Below are 22271 nucleotides of genomic sequence, written 5' to 3'. Positions count from 1 at the left end.
GGATTTCTATAGTTGTCTGCCTCCTTTTGACAGATGCGTTTTGTTTTCTTGGGCCGGCTGTCGGGGGCAGTGCCTGTGTACTCGTCACAAATCAGCGACCGGCGCCTGTCTGCGACCTATTTCGCAGCCCTGTGGTGCTTTCTTTGGGGGCGGGGGTCCAAGATGGATTCACACAGTTATTCAGCTAGGAGACCGGGATCCATCCTCCCGCCCCCCTGGGCCTCACTGTTCAAGGCGATGCGGTGGCTGCTTTCCCCAGTGCTGGGGTCGCGCACTGCCAGGGGCTTGACTGCAGCCGGGATTTTTTGCCGCCCCGCCGCTCCAGGTGCGACCGCAAACAGCACTGCCCTCTTTAACTCTTACCTGCCCAAATGGCACCGCTGGTTTATAACTTCATATGTTGGGCTTCCGTGTAGTTTTATTTTCTGGAATTTCTAGTTATCCTTTGTTTTGAAGTAGTTGTATTCCTCTCTAGTTGTAGAGGGAGACCTAGCGTGTCCGTCTAAGCCTCCATCTTGGCCGGAAGTCTTATATTGTATTTTTAGGTGTTCGATCCATTTTGGGTGAATTTTTGCATGCGAGTGAGATAAGGGTCTAACTTCATTCCTTTGTATGTTGATATCCAGTTCTCCCAGCATTGTATGTTGAAGAGACTATTTTTCCCCCCATTGCATGCTTTTGGTAACCTTGTCAGAAATCAATTGAGCACTATATGGGTTTATTTCTGGACTCTTCATTCTATTCTATTGATCTATATATCCATTCTTTTGTCTTTACCTTATTGTTCTGACTATGGTAGCTTTGTAGTAAGTTTAGAAATCAAAAAGTGTAGAGTCCTCCAACTTTGTGATTTTTCATGACTGTTTTGGCTATGCGGGGTCCCTTGTGACTCCATATGAATTTTTACATCACCTTTTCCATTTTTCAAAGGCCATTGGAATTTTGACAGAGACTGAATTACATCTGTATATCACTTTGGGTAATACTACCATCTTAAAAATATTAAGTATTCTAATCTATGCATATGGAATGTCTTGTCATTGAAGTCATCTTTGATTTCTTTCAACAATGTTTTGGATAACAATTTGTTCATTTGCCAGAGAAAAATATTTAGATTATTTTCAATTTTCATTATAGAACTCTTACAATACCATGGTTAAAATTACATCATTTTAAAGTGAAGGAATCTTAATTTGAAAGAAGATATGCACCCCTATGTTCATTGTAGCATTATTAAAATAGCCAATATATGGAGTGCCCATCAATAGACAAGTAGATAAAAAAACTGTGGTACATATATACAATGGAATATTAGTTAACCACGAAAAAAGAATAAAATATTACCATTTGCAACAGTATGGCTAGAACTAGAGGGTATTATGCTCAGTGAAATAAGTCAGTCAGAGAAAGACTAATACTGCATTATTTCACTTAGATGTGGACTCTAAGGAGTAAAGTAAACAAAACTGAAATAGGTTCAAAGATATAGAGAGTGGACTGGTGGTTGCCAGAGGGTAAGGAGGTTGGTAGACTGTGTAAAAGGGGTGGCAAGATTAAGAAGTACAAGCATGCAAAAGCACGTAAAATAGAGCATGGGAAATACAGTCAACAACATTGCAATAACTTTGTATGGTGCCAGGTGAATACTGGAAATGTTGAGGGAAACATTTTGTAAAGTATATGATTGTCTAACCCCTATGCTGTATATCTGAAACCAATACAAAATAATATTGAAAGTAAACTGTAATTGAAAAATTAAAATAAAAATAAAAATAATAAAGTGAGGTACTCTTCCAGATACTTTGCCCATTTTAAAATAATTGGCCTTTTTTTTTTTTCTTATTACTGATTTGTGAGAGTTCTTTATATATTCTGGATACCAGTCTTTTATCAGATATATGTTTTTGCAAATATTTTCTCTAAGTCTGTGGTTTGTCTTTTCATTTTCTTAACAGTGTCTTTCAAAGACATTGTTTTTAATTTTAATTAAGCCCTGTTTATCAGTTTATCTTTTTATGGTTTGTACTTTGTTTCCTATTTATGAAATGTTCACCAAACCCATGAGCATAAAGATTTTCCCCTGTGTTTTCATCTAGATATTTTATAGTGCAAGGTTTTCCATTTAGGCCTATGATCCATGTTTAATTAACTTTTGTATACTGTGTGCAACATAGGCTTTTGAATCTAACTTGACATGTTCCAATTTTTATTGTGCTGCTTACTAGCTGCATAACATTAAACAAAACATTCACCATGATCCTTAGTTTCCTCATTTAAAACAAAGATAGTAAATATTTACTTCTGGTCTGTCAGAGTTGTTGTGAGGATCAAATAAAAAAAAGTATAAAAGTGCTTTCTAAAATCAGAGTATAAATGTTAACTGTTATTACTTCTAGTGACAATAGCAAAAGTGATAGTATAAGAATGTGTCATAATTGGGAGAAAGCCAGAACTTGAACAATTACCAGCATTAGAGTCAGGTGTTTAAAAGCATTAGTTTTTAATCAGACCTGCATTTGAACTCCAGTATTGCCACTTCCTGGAGGAAAAACCTCACACAAGGTACTGATCTCTAACTCTTAATTTTCTCATCCATGCAATGCAGAAGGAGTATAAACTCCATAGGGTGTTTGGAGGATAAAGGGAGTTACATACAAAGCCCAGTGAGTTACACAGAGTAGGAGATTAATAAATGGCATTTTTGATAGATAGATATTATAGATAGATAGGTAGATATAGACTCTTTAATATACTCTCTAATAAACTGATGATGTGGACTGTCATGGTTTAGGGAAGTAATAGGAAGGAAGCTGTCTTTGAGGCTTTAGAACCTGGTATAGTGTCTGGCACATTGTAGGAGCTAAATATATGTGTACTAAATGAAAAGATGAATATATATTATTAATTTCTAACATGGGTATAAACAGCTTTTGTCAACTGCATTTTTTTTGTGGGGTTTATACCATATTACTGATCTCTAAGTAGATCAAGTAGGTTTACATTATATATAATAGGGTTAGAAAAGGGCTTGTTTCTCTTATGCCGTCCATGTCCATATAACCTCCACCATCCAGTTTTAAGTAGTAATATTGGGTATAGATGAATATATGTAACATTTGTTCAGGAAAGATAACACAGACTCCTTTTTAAAGTTTTCTATAAAATAGAGCTGCTCAAAATAATTAGTTTTCTGAACAAGTGTGATACTGACTACATGTCAGGGTAAGTCCCATAAGTACTTGAGTAAATTGATTTAATTAAATGTGTGTGTGCTAAAACTTTTAATAGCTCATATAATATGGGATTTTGTGCAAAGGGGAAATACATGCCCATAAAACTTCAATTAAACTATGACTGCACATCCCTAATTCAATGACCAGAATTTCTCAGCTGATGATCTCACACATATGCAGCTACCTCATAATAAGGTGAAGTAACTAGTTAATTATGTGCCAGTTACAAAGAAGTGGGAAATTACTCAATGAATTGCTTAGACTGACACCTGTTAGATTTCCTGCTGTTGATGGATTGGGTCGTGCCAGTCCACTGATCCCAAAAGGCTTGTTTTGGCTCTTTATAGTTTACTGTATCCATATAGCACATAGGCAAGAGTGTTCATGGCCATAATTGCATGCCAGGAAATGTTGACTCATGGCATAAATGTGTTGAATTTACCAATCGCTGGAAAATGTGCAAATTAGTTCAGGAATGAATGGCAAGAAGCTGAAAAATATATAAGCTTAAAAAAACCCAAGTGAGAAGAGTTGCTTGTGTCCACAGAGATCCACCATTTTTACCTCACTTTGTTGTTATATTATTCAACAGCGCCTATGGTATGACTAAGTGTCATAGGCTCTGGTGTTGAATCAGTCCTGAAACGTCCCTGTTAAGAACTATCTCTCATTCATTTAACCACCAGTGAGGTAGGTTCAGTTGTTGCCATTTACAGATTGGGCCCCTGAGACTTAGAGCTGCCATTCAGTTTGCTCAAAGGCATACAGAGAACCAAGGTTGGAACCAAAGTCTGTCTGACTCCAAAGTTCAAGATCTTAATCATAGCACATTATTAAAAATCCAGGAATTATGAATACAAGTGTGGAAGGAAAGACATAGGACAAGTGGCAGAATGACCAAAAAAGCATGATTTTATTGAGGAAATCAACTACTGAACAACTTAACTAACGTACTTGTAGTGCAGAAACACTATTGATTATTGTTTTTCAAAGTAGTTATCCTAGAAGACCACATGTTTAAATCCATAATGATGTACTGGGCAATGTCTTTTAGGGGTACCAGTTTTGAACTTCTTTTAGATTCAGCCTAACAGTGACATTAAAACAGATAAATATAAACAGCTATATTTCTTTATCTACCCCTACAAAACATTTAAAAGATTATCAAGGTTGACATCCATTTTATTAAAAAGATGTAAGTTCAAATGACTTTGGTTGTTTCTAAAACATTAAATTCAAGGTCAAATTTCAATTGATAATATGCTGAAGAATGCATGTCAGGCTCTGAAAGAGATGCCCCATCTTGTTGAAATAAAAGTGCAGCTTATCAAGGTGACCACCTACTTTGAAAGGGACAATCCTTTTTATTTATAATTTGGTATATTCCTATGTCAGTTACTTCTTTCCAGTTCCTACCTACCTACAAGGAGAAAATAAGGAAGATACAACAGGAGATGCATAGAAAGAGAAAGAAAAAAATGAAATTATCAATCACCACCTGACCTTCCAATGCTGAAATTAGACATAATTACACACCAGAAATTAACCTCATGAGGGAATAATATATTTCAATAGGTATATGGGTAGTCTCAGGCTTTTCTCTGTACACTGCCTCCTCCCCCACCAAACACAAATCTCTAAGAAAAATTCTGGCCTTAAGTTGGTGCATATTTCCTCCTTTCTCTTTTATTCTTTCTCCTTCTCGGAAGTTCTATGCCAACTGAGATATTCAGGTGGGGAAGACCCGAGGAAGCCGAAACAGGAAATTTGCATTGAAAAGGGCAAAGATTTACTTATTTAAGAAGGAAAAAAATGGATATGGTCAAAATTGGAGCATGTGGCCCTGTTTGGTGTGCCTCAGTTGGAGCGCCAACCAGTACACCAAAGGACTGAGGGTTTGATTCCTGGTAAGGGCACATACCTAGGTGGAAGGTCCAATCCCCAGTCTCTCTCTCTCTCTCTTCCCTCCTCTCTATCTAAGATCAAATATATTTAAAAAATTAAAAACAAAACAGTCGAGCGTGTGAATGAGTGGCTGAAGAGAAGAAACACAGAAAAAGAGATGTGCCCACATAGCTGGTTGTAAGAGAAAATTGTATGAGGAATTAAGCCTTAAGGGTGCAAAGAAAATTGAGGGAGCTTCCAGAGTGGGATATATAGTGAACAAGAACAGAGACTTCAAAAAATACTGCTGAGGATGAAGGATTTTGAATGCTTTTTAAATTTCTATAAAAATTTGAATTACTTTACATTCCTTTTGTTTGGTGAATTATGTTTCTTTGCAACACAAAACTGGGACATGAGGAGTTCTTGATTAATTGAGGTGACAGTAGTATGACTTTTATAGCTTTTGTAGAAGGTATCCTTAATGCTGTGTTTACGGGAGGACTTTAAGTTGCTTACAAATCCTCATAACTGTATGCAATTTTGTGTTTACATGTACTGGTATATTTTGAAATAATGAGAATTTTCATGTTAATAGCTTTTATCAGATTCATAAAGAGTTCATGATCCTTCTTCCTAAAAAATATGAAAGGACTACCATTGGGGAGAGAGAAGGCAAAAGACCAAATGAGGAAATGTAACTATAGATGACAATTGATTTCCAATTTTACTGCAAAAGCCTAATATGATAGTCCAAATCTATTTATTTGGCCAAAGATACCAATGTGTTTATATGCCACATCCATCTCCTATTTCCTAGTCCCCAAAATTTCCCTTTTGTTCCCCTTGGTATTTGAGAATACATTTGGTGATTGTTGAAAAATAATCCATGAGTATGCAAATAAAGATGGGGAAAATTAAACTCTCAAGCAAATCAGACATATCCTATAGTTTGAGAAAGCACAGCAAATAGCAGTGGTGAGAGTATTAAATTTATCAAACTGATCACATGTCCCCTATCAAGGTACATGGAAAAGTGTTTTCAATTAGTTATTACTCTTCTACTGAAAGGATTTGTATATTATACTTGTTACAGAAACCTCAATTCAATGTATCACAGCCTAGGTATCAAATTATATTAACTAGATAAACATTTATATTATGGAGGGCAAATGGTTTGAAAGGGAGGAACCGACAACCACAGAAAATCTGCCATTGCTTTGCTAAGTTTGTTTGCACCACCTACGCAAGTGTTTTACTCAAACCCCAAATGGGAGGCAGAGGACAGCTCCCAAGTCTTTCAAACACGCCTTCTTTATCTGCCTCTTTCCTCCCTGAAGGGCAGCACCCACAAGAATGTATTGTTATCTTACTCAGGACAAAACATCTGAGTGCCTTAGGAGTGGCCTTCAGCAAATATTAGCCTCTAGGGTTCTATGAGCAGAGTCCTAGCTTGTTGTAGGCCTTTGTTGAATAAATGAGTAACCAAATGAATAAATGAAATATCTTTCACACCACCCCCACCCCCACTCCCCTGCTGCCAATGTGGTATGTGACTTTAGAGGCAGCACTGGGCATGGAGAACAACATAGGGAAACAAGAAACCACCCCCCATATCCCACCCCTGCCATAATACTCCCTTACCTTCCTTTTCAGACAGAAGTCCCTTCCTTTGAGTGCCTTGAGCCTTAAAGGACTGATGCTCTCCCCAGAGGTTATATGAAGGAAGTGGAAGATACTGCCTCGTAAAGGATAATGGGGAGAGTATCCTGGATTACCCAGGTGAGTCCAATGTAATCATAGGGTCCTTAAAGAACAAGTGAGGCAGAAGAAGAGGTCAGAGTGAAGTAATATGAGAAGCACCTGATGCACTGTTGCTGGCTCTAAAGACAGTAGAATGTGTCTTAAGGCAAGGAATGTGCAGATTCTGGAAAATGTAAAGGCAAGAACATGAATTCTCTCCTAGAACCTACACAGGAAGAAACATCGCCCTGCTGACACCTTGATTTTAGCAAGACCCATCTTGAACTCCTGAACTCCAGAACTGTAAGATAATAAACTTATGTCGTTTTAAGCCATTGAACTTGTGTTAATAGGAAACAGTGTCCATGAAGAAGACACAGAGGGTCAGGGAAATGGAGTAAAGACCTTGAAAGGCGGATAGACTGGTTTTCTCATTACTAGCCAATGGGCCTTGGAGAATTTGTTTCCTGTCTACCAGGCTTTGTTTTTCTTACTGCTAGACTTCGTTAAAACTAGCAACCTTTAAGACTCCTTCTGATATTAAATGAGATCACATCTTGGAATTGCCCCAGGTAGGGCACACTGTGGATGCGCATCACAGCTATCTCCCTTTCTCTTCTTCTTCCAGCCCTCCAGTCTCTGGGTGCCAGGATGCAGTATAGTGATTCCCCAAAAAGAGAAAAATAAAATGCATGGAGATAAAAAGTGAAGTCTGAGGGGTCTAGAAATGGGTATCTACACCGGGGCTGCTTAGCGCATGGGACAGCATTTCTGTGGTCTACCTAAGATTTCATAAAATAAGCGTTTGAAGGTCAAAGAGAGAGAAGAAAAGAAGGGTTAGAATGTGAAAAATAGGAGATTTTGGTGGTGCAGGACAGGGGGAGGAGAAAAAGGAAGAAAACATAGGGCGGAACCCAGGTTAGAAAAAAATATGAGGTGAATTTCCCCAGTAAGGGGACCGTACTGCTAATCAGAAATAAGAAAAGGGTTGAAATCAGTTGTTTATACCTCTTTTTTTTTTTTTTGTCCTTGTTTCTACACCATCCTGCCCTTCAGTTTAAGCACTATATTAGAGATATTATCAAAGATAGATCATGTGTTCTGGATGGCAAGGGAAGAGGGGTCCATGTATTTATGTTACATTTCAAAGATTAGAATGGACATTTTAAAAGCACTGAAGAAATGTTCTCTTGGGAGTAATCACTGAAAACTAGTTAAATGTTCTTATGTCTCTGACCCTGTTTCTTTATTTTTCTAAGGTGATGTGAGAGATTATCTATATATCTATCTATCTAGTTAGCTATCATCTGTCCAGCTATCATCTCATGATGTAGGTCTGCTGCCAATGACAATGCTGTGTTTGTAGAATGCTGCTCAAGGTACTAGGAGAAGTATACGAATGGTGAAAAATGCAAACATCTATGGTTGAAATGACAGCTTATTCCCTTTCAGGCTTTGCAGCCAATATAGATTTCATGACTATAGAGCTGTAAATGTACTGGAATAATTTCAAGAGAGAACATCCAAATTGTAATAAAAATTATTTGCTAGGGTTTGGATGTACTTTGTGTTCAAATGTTTTTAAATTAAATTTTGTGATTTTGCACAATTTTGAATAGGTCATTTCATAGTAAGGTCAGATCTATTCCTACAACACATTAAATTTTAAGAAATCAGTAAATTTTAATCCATGTTTTTTGTTTATTAAATTATTTTAAGGGAGTCACAGGAAAAACTCACAAACCATTTTTTTAAAGGAATATTTATAAATTGTGAAGAGACTTGCTCTGTAATAGATCTAATTTTAAATTATATCAGGTTATTTCCCTGACTTCTTTTTCAAGTCAACCTAAAACTGAGTTAAATATCATTTAAAGACATTAGCTGTTGAGATTTTTCAATGCTTTAAAAGGAAAAAGTAGTCTTCTAAAGCGACCATGACATACTTAAGTAAATATTTTCCCCAAAGTTTTACTGTATAATTTAACTTGAGAGGATATGGGTAAACACATAGACCTGCAGCAATTTTAGGAAGTAATTTACAATTTCCCATTTCCTCTGATTTTGGATAGCCCTTTAAGACACAAAAAATCTACTGTGATTTCTCACAACGCCACTTTTTCTAAAGGCTTAACAGTTTTGATAACCAATAGTGCTGATAAGTCAGTTCATCCATGGACTCAGAAATCTTAGGAAAAAATAGACAACTCGATCTGTCTTTCCCTCTTCTGCCCTTTGCTCCACTGTCCCCAAATAACTTCACAACCGAGTTTACAGATCAAAAGGCTTTTTCTAGGAATACTCACAAACTTCTACTGAAATATGCAGAGACTTTCAGAAAAGTCAACATTTACTTGGTGTTAAAGAGCTTTAAGTCTGAACCAGTCATGAGATCAGCAGGTTTATCTAACCCTGAAAAACAGCCTAACTAGCTGATGTGTGCAGGTATTCATCTTTCTCCCGCAGAGCTCTGCTGGCAGCCATCAAAACCAAAGTGGGAACTTAATAAAAATGAAAACTGTGGTAGCAAAGTATACTTATGAGGTTAATTTGACGTATTGCAAAAATCGGGGAGGTTAGAGTGGTTTCTGTATAACCACAGTACTGACTTAGAAAAACCCCAGGGCAACAGCTGCATTTTGATATATTACTTGCCTTGCTTGCATAGGAAACCCCAGATTTTCAGGGTGTATGTCTTGAGATGCTAAAATTTAATCAGTAGATTGGGGAAAATTGTATGCATCTCTTATTGGGAAATATCAGGATAATAAAACCTGTAGAAGTTTTCGCTTTCACATTAGGCAAAGGATGAGAAGAAGTCAAGTCAGTTCTGCTGACCTATTAAGAAAACTGTACTCCTACTTGTGGATTCAATGATTACCTGTGAATGTCTCCATTTCTGGCATTTGGCAGCAATTGGCTGAGGCAAACCTGGCAAAATGTTTTCCAGCTGCTGGAAGATTAACTCCTGCACATCCTCAATGCTGTGTTCCAAGTATGTAACTCCAAATGCAACGGTGGTGTGAATCACAAGGGAAGGCCCAATTGCTGATGATGCTAGCATAAATAAGAGAAACATAAAGATACATCTTAAAGTGGGTAATATGGAAGGATCTCTAGCATTTCAATCCAGATTTTAAGGACTGATCACAATAAACAGACAACAAATGGAGGGAAAACAGGTTCTAATCTTTGAAGCATAAAATTAGTCTATTTCTGAAATTCAAGATCAAGCTTCTCCAAAGAGGAGGAGAAGTTCATGGTGTATTTTAGAGAATACATTTTTAGGTCTTGCTAAATAATGGGAAGGAAGGGCACCTAATACATACTGGGTATAATTAAATTTATTTGTATGTTCATCTTCTCTCATCCACTAAATTATAAACTCTTCAGGGCAGGAGTCATTTCTTATATATAGCCTATATTCTCTTTAAATTCTAAGAACAAAGCAGATGTTCAAAAACTATGTATTCAGTTCTTGTTAAATGGATTATAAATTATTTTGTTGAAATTATTAAATGCTAGAATAAAATATCTTTACCATTTTCAAAAAAAATCAAGCTTCTCTCTAAAAACAGGCTTGATCTTCTAATATTTTCCTTTATCTTGTAAGTAGCATTAAAAAGAAAAGTCTGCTTCACTTATAACATGGAGTTACTTTCCATTTTTGCTTGCCATTGAATATTTTTGCTATAATTTACAGTTACAAATAATGAGTGTCTGCTTCGTATCTTTCACTCTTTAGTAGAAAATAGGAAAATCAAATAAAATTCAAAGTTGAAAGCAAAATGAATGAGGATTTATGAATTACAGACTTGGAAGAAATGTTAACAAGAGTTTGCCTGCTATTCTTGTTTGCTTGAATCACGCAGAGGAGAAAGTTGAGGGAAAACAATACTAGAGCTGAAATGCATGAAATAATAGTATGAAACTGGTGCTCCCCCCCTGCTGAGAGAAAAGAACATTAAAGCTTGTAAGGTACTGACAGGGGTTGGCAAGCCTGATTCTGCAAATTCTTTACTTTGGGATTCTAAAGACGATAATCTATTTGGGATAAGTTTGTACAATTTTACACAGAAAAAAAATTGAACAACATGAGCCACCTAACCTTTTTGCCCTTCAAGGTTTTTTTTGATTTTATATAAAATCAGAATGTTAGGTCTGTATTAAATAACATAATGCATGTGAAGTGTTCAGCTGTTTCTGGCACAGAGTAGGTGCTTCATGAATGTAACCTATGAGAGTATAAACAATACATTGCATATATATAAGGGAAAAGTTCCCATGGTGATGCCCAAATGATATGTGTGAGTTATTTTTTGTAAAAGTACTTAATTTTTCCATTGCTCTCTGCTCAGAGAATACTTGATTATGAATTTTACACAAAACATGAGGGAAGAGCACCCCAAAATACTATAAGCATGTTAAAATAAAGTGAGTGCTTCCAAGCATTTTTACATGTGTGAGGTGGGAGATTGGACTTCAGAGTATATTTAGTGAATACAATGATAAGGGAATGGTCCCCTCTTTTCACAGTAGCCGGTATGACTTGAAAGAGGAAATCAAGGGACCATCTCCTTGAATATTCAAGGTTTAACCTGTCAATGTAGACTACACAAGTACCATGCACAGGGAAGGACTGAGGAGTGCAAAATCTCAGATTCTTTCACCAAGTCCCATCACAGTGAAACCTGTTGCATATTGCCACAGGGAGTTAGTGATGCTATCAGTTAATAAATTCAGGGAGGCTTGTTTCCACCACTCTTCCGTGAGGTACCAAATCTTCCCAGAGACAGCGAAAGCTCCTGGGTCAGCATTCTGCAGCAGGGGAGTGGGGGTTCTGAGTTGACTCATCTATGGCAGGTTTCAGAGGAAGATGAATGCTATCTGCATGCTGAGAATCGAGAGGTTGCACTGACCCAGCCATTTGTTCTAGGGGGAACTTGTAAAATTACTAAGGGCAGTGATGGTCTGTTGCCAGGTTTCTCTCATTTACATTAGCTATCCACTCCAAGGAGAGCAATAAAAAAAGGAAATTTAAGGCCCCAAATGAGAGTGTTCTTGCATAACAATGAGAGAAAAACCAGGCTACTTGTTTTTATTGGAATCAGGCACATCTTTTTTTGAGAATTTAGATTAAAAATCAAACAGCCGCAACCTAAAACAGTAAGTTTTAAGAGAAAGCTCCCCACCTCCCAAATTAAAAAGTATTTTTAGAAGCAAAAGTTCAAAAATACAAACAGCCAACCAGAGTTTAAACGTGACCAAGATTTGAAAAGAGAGCATTATAAAAAGCCACAAATATGTTAATAGGATTCAGAGCATAAATTCAGTATAATCATTATTCCTTGCTCACTGAGAAGGTAATGATATCTTTTTCTTTTCTATATTCAGTTTAACAAGCATCACACTTTGCTTTGGGCATTTTAAATGCCAAGTTCATAGTAAGTTGACAACTATTTCTATATGTTGGGAGGTGAAAGGCTTTAGTCAGTAGATATTTGAACCCTTGCGTCCTTAACAGCTCCGAGGTCTTGACAATTTAATCTCTTGGGCTGTACTTTCTTCCATGAATTAAAAGGGAGTTTTACAACTTACCTTATAAGACTGTCACAAGGATTAAATAAATTAGGACATACAAAAGTCTTTCTTCAAATATAAAGTGCTACACAAACATGAGGCATTCATAGATAAAATTTTTTTGACATCTATTCTATAGAGTAGTTTTCAAAGTATTAAGATTGATTATTCTATCAATACCTCAGGAACAGCATCAAACTATTCCTTGGTATTGGCACAGAGGTATTGTTTGTTTGTTTACCTTTTATTGTGGTAAAATATAGATAACAAAAATCTGCCATTTTAACCTATTATAAGTGTGCAGTTCTCTGACATTAAGTACATTCACATTGTCCTGCAATCATCGCCACCATCCATATTCATAACTTTATCCTCTCAAACTGATACTCTCTACCCATTAAATACTAACCTCTCACACTCCCCTTCCCTTAGCCTCTGTCAACCATCATTCTATTTGTCTCTATGAATTTGGCTATTCTAGATACCTCATATTGGTGGAATCATACAATATTTTTCCTTTTGTGGCTGACTTATTTCACTTAACATGATGTTTTCAAAGTTCATCTATTTTGTATGATATTTCAATTTCTTTTTAAGGCCACATGGTATTCAATTGTACATATATACCACATCTTGTTTATGCATTCATCCATAGAAGCAACTTGGATTGCTTTGACCTTTTGGCTATTATGGATAATGCTACTATAAACATGGGTATACAAATATCTCTTTGAGTCCTTGCTTTCACTTCTTTTAGGTATATAGCCAGAAGCGGAATTGCTGAATCATGTGGTCATTCTATGCTTAAATTTTTGAGGAATAACTGTATACTTTCCCACAGTGGTTGTATCACTTTCTTTTTTTTATAATGTTTTTTATTGATTATATTGTTACAACAGTTCCAATTTTCTCCCCTTTCCTCCCCTCCACCCAGCATCTCCCTCCCCCAGCAACGCCCCCCCAAGTCCATACCCCTGGTTCGTAAAAAATAACTATCCCTTCCTCTCAAATATTAGGACCCTTTGTAATCTTGTAAAGGACAATGGGCGAAGGTCTCAAGCTCCTCTAGCTGCTTCAAGCTGGACACGGTCGTCGTCCTACCTACCCTTGGGTCCAGAAATCCCTAATAAGAGTGGGGGTGTGGAGGGGAGGGTGGCCTTCCCACATGGGGAAGGATCGTGCAGACTCCAGGTCAGTTGGCTGTCTCCGGTCAACGGCGTGCTTGGTTTAACAGGCTGGCATCCTTGTTGTGGTTGTATCACTTTTTTATTCCAACCAGCAAAGCACAAAGGTTCTACTTTCTCCACATCTTGCCAACACTTGCTACTTTATTTTTTATAATAGCCATCCTAATGGGTATGAAGTGGGGACAGAGTTTTTAGTCTACAATTTTGGGTGGGTGTCCAGACACTGAAAGATGATGGTAACAATAGCAGCAGCCCGAGCTGTAACAGCATCATCATCGTCTCTGTTCATAGAACACTGAGATACAGAAGACTCTCACCTGAAATACAATAAAAAGCTATGGATGTTACCTATTATCCAGACAGAAACTGAAATTTGTTTTGAAATAAGTACATTAGCTGACTCAGAACCATGATCATATCAGTCATAATTATGGACATTAACAGGTTAAACTTGCTTGTGTGTGGTCTGTTCCATGTGCCATTGAGTTAGCTCCGACGCCTGGTGTGAGGTCCATAACATCCTGTCCTCAACAGCCCTGTTCAGCTCCTAGACTCATGACTATGGCTTCTTTAATGGAGTCAATCCATCGGATATTTGGTCCTCTTTTCCTGCTGCTTTCTATTTTTCCATCACTACTGTCTTTCCCAAAGAATCTTGCCTTCATGATATGCCTGAAGTAGGACAGCTTTAGTTTTGTCAGGTTGGTTTGTTTTTTGCCTCTAGTGATTTTGCAGGTTTAATTTGCTCTAGGACCCACAAGTTCCTTTGTCTTGTAGTTCAGGGTATCTGTAGAGCTCATCTACAACACAATATTTCAAACAAATCAATTGTCTTCCTATCAACCTTTTTCACTGTCCAGCTTTTGTATTTGTTCATAGTAAATGGGAAGACGAGGGTGTGGATGATCTTACCCATGGTTTCCTTTTTGTTTTTTTTTAATGAGTCTTTTTAAAAAAATTATTTATTTATTTGTTTGTTTATTTTATTTTTAGAGAGAGGGGAAAGGAGAAAGAGAGGGAGAGAAACATCACTGTGTCGCTGCCTCTCACTCGCGCCCCCAACTGGGGACCTGACATGCAACCTAGTAATGTGCCTTGACTGGGAATCGAACCAGCGACACTTGGCTCTCAGGCCGACGCTCAATTCACTGAGCCACAGCAGCCAGAATTCACCCTTGGTTTCTAATGATGCATCTTCACTCTCAGTAAACTTTCCTAATTTTTCCATTGCTGTCTTTTTGAGTCAGCTTTCTCTTGTTTCCTTGGCTAAGTCTCCATAGGATTTAGTGATTAAACTTGCTTATTAGATAAATATTATCATATTGGGTCAAGAAAATAATATCTTATGATATACTGCTTACAATAAAATACCTTTTTAAAAACAAACCCTAATTCAGTAGGTGAAGTCAGAGAATGTGATCTGTATGATACTTTAGGATTTGTTAAATGGCTTCATATATAGGCAGTTTTCAAGTGTTACATGTATGCATGAATATAATTTTCTAGATGCTGAATTCACATTTAAAGTCCGTTGAAGCATTTTTATTAATTGTGTGTTCTAACTCAACTAAGTTCTCACAAATTTTGTGTGTGCTTGATTAATTACTGAAAAATTTTGCTTTATATTGAAACTATGTTATTAGTTTCCTGCTATTTCCTGATACCTTTTAAGAATGTTATATCTTTCATTTAGAAATGCCTTTCACCTTAAAGTTTATTTCTGCTTTCTAGTTAACTATTTCAAAATTTCTTTTTTCTTTTTAAAATTCTGCCTTCTTTTTGATTAAACTACTTTTACCCCTTATTTCATTCTTTCCTTTACTAGTTTGGAAGTTACACAGCTTGTTTCTATTTTTAGGGATTACCCATAGATTTAATCATCCATATAAAGTCAAAAGTTACTATCTTTATCCTTCTCCTGCATAATACAAGAACCTTAAAATATTTTAACTCTGATTTTACATGCTTTTGTTGCTCAGGATTTACTTCTTCAATTTTGTTTTAATGCAGTCAGTGTTTGTTTATATTTATCCACCGCTTCCTTTGTGGATTTCACTTCTTCTCTCCAGGGTCATTTTCCTTTTCCCAAAGTATCTTCTTTTGAAATTCTTTAATGAGGTTCTGCTGAAGATAAACTCTCTCACGTTTTGTTATTCTAAAAATGTCTTTATTTAATCCTTGTTTGTAAAAGATAGTTATCCTTACTGTATAATAATAGATTGAAAATATTTTCTCTCAGCACTTTTAAGAAATTATTCCAATGTAGGCTAGCTTTTAGTGATGCGGTTAAGAAGTCAACTCTTAATTTGATTGCAAGTTCTATGCAGGTAACTGTTCTTTTATATCTGGCTATTTCTGTTTTTTCTCTTTGCCTTTGGTGTTCTGCAGTTTTACTTCAGTATCTTGAGGTCTGAGTTTCTTTTTATTTACCTTCTTTGACTTCATTGGGTTTTCTGAATCTGAAGACTCATTTTTGTCATTTTTAGAGATTGCTCAGCTATTAGTTCTCCGCATTCTCTCTGTTCTGTCTTCATGGTGCTCTAATTAGATAAATGATAGGTATTCTCATTCTATCATAACATATCTGGTCTCTTTAATATTTTCCATTTCTGCCTCTCTAGCCTAGATTCTGTGACTTTCTTTTGATTTATCTTTCAGTTCACCACTCTCCCTACATCTGTGTTTATTCTGATGTTTAATTTGTCCTTTGAGTTTCAAATTTAAATCATTTTATTCTTCATTTATAAAAGTTCTATTTTTAAAATCTTGCAGTTATTTTTCTCCCCAGTCATATTGTCAGTACTCTCTTTTATTTCTTTAAACATAGTCAATATATTATATTGTGTGTTTGGTTGTTCCAGCATCTGCAGTCCTATGAGTTTGCGTCTGCTTTCTGTTGTTTGGATGGCTATTGCTCGTAATGGTGTGCTGCCTCTGTGTTTTGTGACTTTTTCCCCCCTATAGTGAGTCCATGTTCCTATAGGGAGCCCAAAGTTCCTAGGAACTTTATCTGAGAAATTCTTTGAGGCTTTAGTTTAAAGAGTGTTCCTTTGGAGATTTACTTTCTTTTGTGTCAGATGCCTTTGGGCAATACTGCCCATGACTACTTTAACTAGATTTTGAGAATATACTGGCAGAATGAATTCTGGCTCCAAATCTGCCTGAGGGTGAATATGTGGTTTGGCATCTCAGGGGAGACATTTTATTTCTTTTTTTGTTTTTTCTACTCCACTCAAAAACAGGCAATCATTCCCATTTTCTTCCTCTGCCAGATAGGATGTAACACATACAGAGTTCTTTAAAGCCATAAAAGTGTACACATCCATGCTAAAAACCTTTATATCTTAAAGAAAAAAGATACTTTTTCTTGGAAAATAAAACTTATCAAAATTAATATAAAAAGCATCAGTATTAACCAAAATTAAAGAAATAGAAAAAAAGCCAATGAATTAAAAAAGTCTTTAGGACCCAGTTGCTTTGCTACTGAGCAAAGAGGGGCTTGTTCACGTGGCATCTTGGTGTAAGACCCAACAATTATTGTTGAGAGAAACAGGTCTTTATTTACAAGATTCCAACTTTGGAGGGGCTTGGAGCACTTCAGCTTGGAGCTCTGTTCTCTCATGAGACCCAGAACTTCCCTTGCTTCCCAAAAGGCTATAAGTCAAAACCAAGCCCAGTAGTTCCCCATCCCTTATCTGTCAGCTCTCCCCTTCAGGATCTGGGGTACGATGTCATCAGCCTCTGTATAATAGTCCAGAAAACCATGGTGAAGTCCTGGAAAGGCACAAGTCCTGAGAGTGTCCTCTCCATGTGTCCAGAGTTGCAAGAGTTCAGATAGAGTCTGGGTCTGCAAGGCAGAGTCCTTGGTGACTTCAGGGTCAGCTAGAACTGGCACGATCGAGCAGCAGCGTGCCTGCTTTCCTACTAGCCCAGGCCACATGGTTGGATCATCCCTACGAATTGCATAGCTGCTTTCTGCTTCTTCCTTCTTATTGCAGACCAGCCTCACTACAGACTATATAGCTGCTACATTATGGCTGTCTCTCTTACACACCAGACCTCATGGGGGTCCCTCTACATCCTTTCAAAATCATAAGATTCAGCATCCCAAATGGCTGCTGCCTTTCCTTCTGGCTGGCTTCTTCAGAAAAGGTTAGGCTATCCCCTTGTTATTGATATGCAAAGTATCTTAAAACAGTATCTTCTGCCCTTTTACCTGCCCCAGCTACCAGCCTGCCATAGATATGCAAAGTACCTTAAAAGTCTCACTGTCTCTTTTCCCCATCCCCAAAACCATGGGCTGTGGGGACTTTTGAGGGCCCCTGTTACAGCTTCACTTGTAATTTAAAATTGTTAAGTAAATATAATGTTGATTGCCGATACACATATCATATTTACACATATCAACACACCAAACTACAGATGATTATTTTCTTAAATAATAGGTACTTTTTTTATATTAACAGGTACAATTGAGAATACATTATGTCAATATGTATTTAAAATGAATCTATTAATATTTAATATCAATTCATGAAAAATAAATATATAATATGAAAAAAAGTAACTTTCCCAAAGTGAGATACAATATCTTTCTTTCTTAAGGTAGAGGTTTATATCATGCTTTATAATGAAATAATATAGATTTTCACAGTAATATCAGCATAAACCAAGGATGCTTCACAATACCAATGGTGTTCAATATTGCTCTTGCCAGTGCATTAAGTTAAAAATACAAATAAAACTTATAATTACTAAAAAGAAGGAAACCATATGAATAAAAACAATAGTGAACCAAAATATAATCCATCAAATTACTTAAAAATCTTTTATATTAAATTGATTTTCCTATATCCTCACAATAACTAGTATGAAAAAAATTTTAATTCTTCAAGAGTTGTTTTGGGATTAAAAAAAATAGTTCTAAAGAAAAAATAAGGTAATGAGAATATTTAAAATTTTTGAAAAGTCAATGAGTCAAGACTTGCTTTTCCATGTGTTTAAATACATTATTTAAACCGCCTGGTATTGGTTGACAATTCTACTCAATGAATCACAATAGATACTTCTGGGGAAAAAATCCTAAAAGATATTAAGTTCTTACTATAGGAAAATAAACAAAGCAATGGAGGAAGATCAATTTTTTACATTGTCCTAGAAAATTGGATATACAAAAAACATAACTTAGAGTATTGCCCTCCATCTTCTGATTTCTTACTTCTGTAACCATTTCTGATTTCTTACTTCTGTAACTATATGAGAAATGTACATTCTTAGGCCATACAACAAGCTCAAACTCACTGGGACACCCTTATTCACATGCAAATATCTCAGAGACCTTTCTACCTGATAAACTTTTTTTTGGCAGTATCTATCAAGGGACAAAGTTAGGTCATCAAGTTGGACAGAAGTCGGGTCTTTCAAGAGACAGAGATTTCATCTCTGACAAGGAAGAAGAGGACTAAAGAAACAGAAGGAGGGGCTAACACCATGGCTACAGGGCAAGAGCATCAAGGAATGGGTGAAAATGCTTCTTTCATTACTGATTGAATCAAATGAGTACATGAGTGGCTAGTGCAGCGTTTGGTAATGTAAGAAACTCAGTTGAGGTGTACATCTTAGTTGGGGAGGTGACACACAAAACAATTCAAGAACGGTAATCTGCTAAATAATATGGCACAAAAAGTATGTGCAAATGAAGTTTAGGAAACAAATTCACGTGAGGACAGGAACTGGATAAGGAATTGAGGAATTGAGAGCCACAGGTCAGGGGTGGTGATGGTCAGCTCTCTTTCTTCCCTTTTTCTGGCAGCAGAACTTGGTGGTAGGTTTCCCTCTCCCTACTCCTGTGAAACTGGCTCAACTATCCTTGCCCTCTAGCCATGAAAGCTCTTATTACATTTCCTCTTTCATATGGCTCCAAGGCACAGCAGCAAACGCAATAAAGAGTAAACCAATCACATCAGTAAATCCAACAGCAAAAAAATTTAACTCGTTTTCCATGAAAGAATAGGAGGTGAAAGGGAAGAAAGAAGAGTGGGGTGGGCAAAGGGAGACTGAGATGGAGAGATATGTGCTTCTGGTCTCTCTCTCCTCTTCCTCCCCTCTCTAGCAGAGCCAACCCAAACAAGCATATAGCACTGACATTTGGCACCCCACATCGTTGGCACTGTGTCTGCTGTTCTGTGTGTGTGCTGCTGGCCCAGAATCAGGAACTAGGCCTCACTATTCAGAGGGACCACCTGCAGGTTTTATTTGCTTTTTAATAATCTCAAACCTATTTCTTATGTACACATTACTGATGCCAAAACTCATCCACAAGAGCCCTGCTCATATCATGGGCAACTTTATTACCTGCAACTTTATCTGCAGCAATGACTTTTGTAATAAGTATTTATATTAATTTAATATAGTTTTATGGTTTTAACTGAAGAGTAAGGGTCTGGAACTGTAAACTTTGAAATGGCAGCATGGGCCAGGCACAGACAAAAGTGGTTTTACTCAGTTTTCCCCTTTCCTTATTTCATTTTTATCCATTTTTATCATCTTTGAGGAGAAATAGTTATTTTATTTTCCTCCTTATTTCCCCGTGGGTAGGGGATTATATTAATTGATATAGCAATTTCTTTAAATAACCAATAAAAATCATTCAAGAGGTAAGAATGAACAGTCTCATCTGGGAGGCATAACAGTATCTAAAAAACTAACAGGAGAGGGTAACTGGCCTAAAAAAGATTCAGAAACAGAAATGGAGAAATTGTATTCTTGTCAGTAACTAGATACCAAAATTCCCTGAGAAATCCCTGCTTCCCTTTTTAAAGGTAAAATGCCTATTAAAAAGGAAGAAATGATAGGGCTAAAATGGTACTCTTCTAAAAGACAGGAAATATAATTCAAGGGCAAAAGTGTCTTTTTTTCCCCCTTCTTTTTGAACATTAGTACCTAACTCTTCCTAGGAAATCATGATATACCATCTAAGACTGACAGAAAAATCTGGAGTTCTAATTTTCCCTTTAAGAAACAAGATACACTTTATTTAGTATGAGTGAATCAGATCCCTTTCTCCATCCTGATTGTACAGACACTTTTTGGGGGGCATCAGTTGAGTTTTGTATGTTGAGTCAGAAATTCTGTCTCCCTACTCCATGACTGTATAACTTTAGGCCAGTCATAATATCTCTGTGATTCCTTAGGTCAGTGTTGCCCACAGGATGACCCATGCCATATTAATAGTTATTAGGGAAAACAACAATAATAAAATTCTTTGGGAAAATATATTTTTAAAATGTTTGTTTTAAACAAAACTATATAGGACTTCTCAAGAGTCCCTCGTATGATTATACACAGTGTGATTCTTAAAGGAATGATGGTAGGAAATTCTTCTTGGAATTTTAAATTTTATGTTTATTTAAATTACAAAATTATTTTTTTTAAAGTTACTCCAACACTGGGAAAGGGTATAAAATGAAAACTAAAAGTATTGTAAAACTATTTTAGATGTAGCTAAATGGTGCTCCAAAATTCCACTTGCCCCAATAGCATATAAGAGCTCTTTTTTCTCCATACTTTTATCAACACTGGGTAATTTTTGTTAATCTGTTAGGTTAAAATATACCTTATTTTTAGTTTTCCGTTAGTTACATATGATTGTGGTATTTTCACATACAACCCAATTTGTATATTCTTTTCCAGTGATCTGTCTTTCTGTTGTCCTTGTGGTAACCTAGTGCCAACCTCAGGATTACTGTGCAGATTAAATCCTTGTAAAGTGAGAAGTTTAAAGTTTGGCATGCAATAAGTGCTCATCAAGTGTTATTTGGCAAGCCTGCCTGTCAAGGCTGACTCACTTCATTTCAGAGGATTAAGAGTTACTGAGGTTTTATTGTGCCATCACTTTTACCTTCCACTTCGTTGATGGGAAATCTAAATCTCAGAAAACGATGCATCATGGGAGAAAAGTGCATCCCAGAATCACAGTATTTATCACACTGTATTTTAATTGTCTATTCACTTGTCTGTCTTCCCTCTAGACTGAAAGCTACTTGAAGTTACTTCTTTTACATTTCTAACACCTACGTTAGGAACTGGCACATGATAAGCAATCTATATTTGTCAAAAACATGGATGAATAGATGAATGAATAAATTCACCCCCTAATATGGCAGATGAGTACTTAGGTCTTCCACATCACCCTTCTCACTCCAACCAACATCTCAACAATTTTTGGTAAAATCATTAATCAGAGTTTACATCATAATAATGTATAGTAATGCTTCTGAGCAACCAATTAGTCCTTTGTAACCACACATCCTGTTTAGTCCAACCCTTCATCTTTCCTAGAGTTGATAATTAGTTCATCTATTCATTTGTTTGATTCTCAATGTACCTCTAACACTCTAACATGTTTTTTTTTCATAATGCTCGAACATCTCTGTCACCTACCGACTGGTAAGTTTTTGCATACACTCAAACGCATTCATTCCATGTCCCCCCAACCCCCCCCGAAACCTTTCTCTCAGAGGACTCCATGTTGTCTGTCTGCACCTAGAGCATGTGGATACATAGAGCAATCTTTTCTGCATCCATTGAATAAACAGGATGGGGACAGCTCTACTGGACAAAACAACAGCCCATTTAGAATCTG

At 36.6% G+C, this 22271-nt stretch overlaps 1 protein-coding gene across 2 annotated transcripts in view; it reads right to left on the bottom strand.

Annotated features, from left to right (window-relative positions):
- RNLS (renalase, FAD dependent amine oxidase) overlaps positions 1-22271 on the bottom strand; it is a 275262-nt gene that overhangs the window by 36465 nt on the left and 216526 nt on the right. For both annotated transcript variants that reach the window (XM_090279268.1, XM_090279269.1), the window contains one exon: positions 9742-9917. In XM_090279268.1, the coding sequence (XP_090135394.1) occupies positions 9742-9917 (176 nt within the window). The remainder of the gene's footprint in view (positions 1-9741; positions 9918-22271) is intronic.

Source organism: Furipterus horrens, unplaced genomic scaffold (genome assembly GCF_987537825.1).
Source record: "Furipterus horrens unplaced genomic scaffold, mFurHor1.1.pri manual_scaffold_5, whole genome shotgun sequence".
Lineage (NCBI taxonomy): Eukaryota > Metazoa > Chordata > Mammalia > Chiroptera > Furipteridae > Furipterus > Furipterus horrens.
This window is presented reverse-complemented; position numbering and strand designations above follow the sequence as displayed.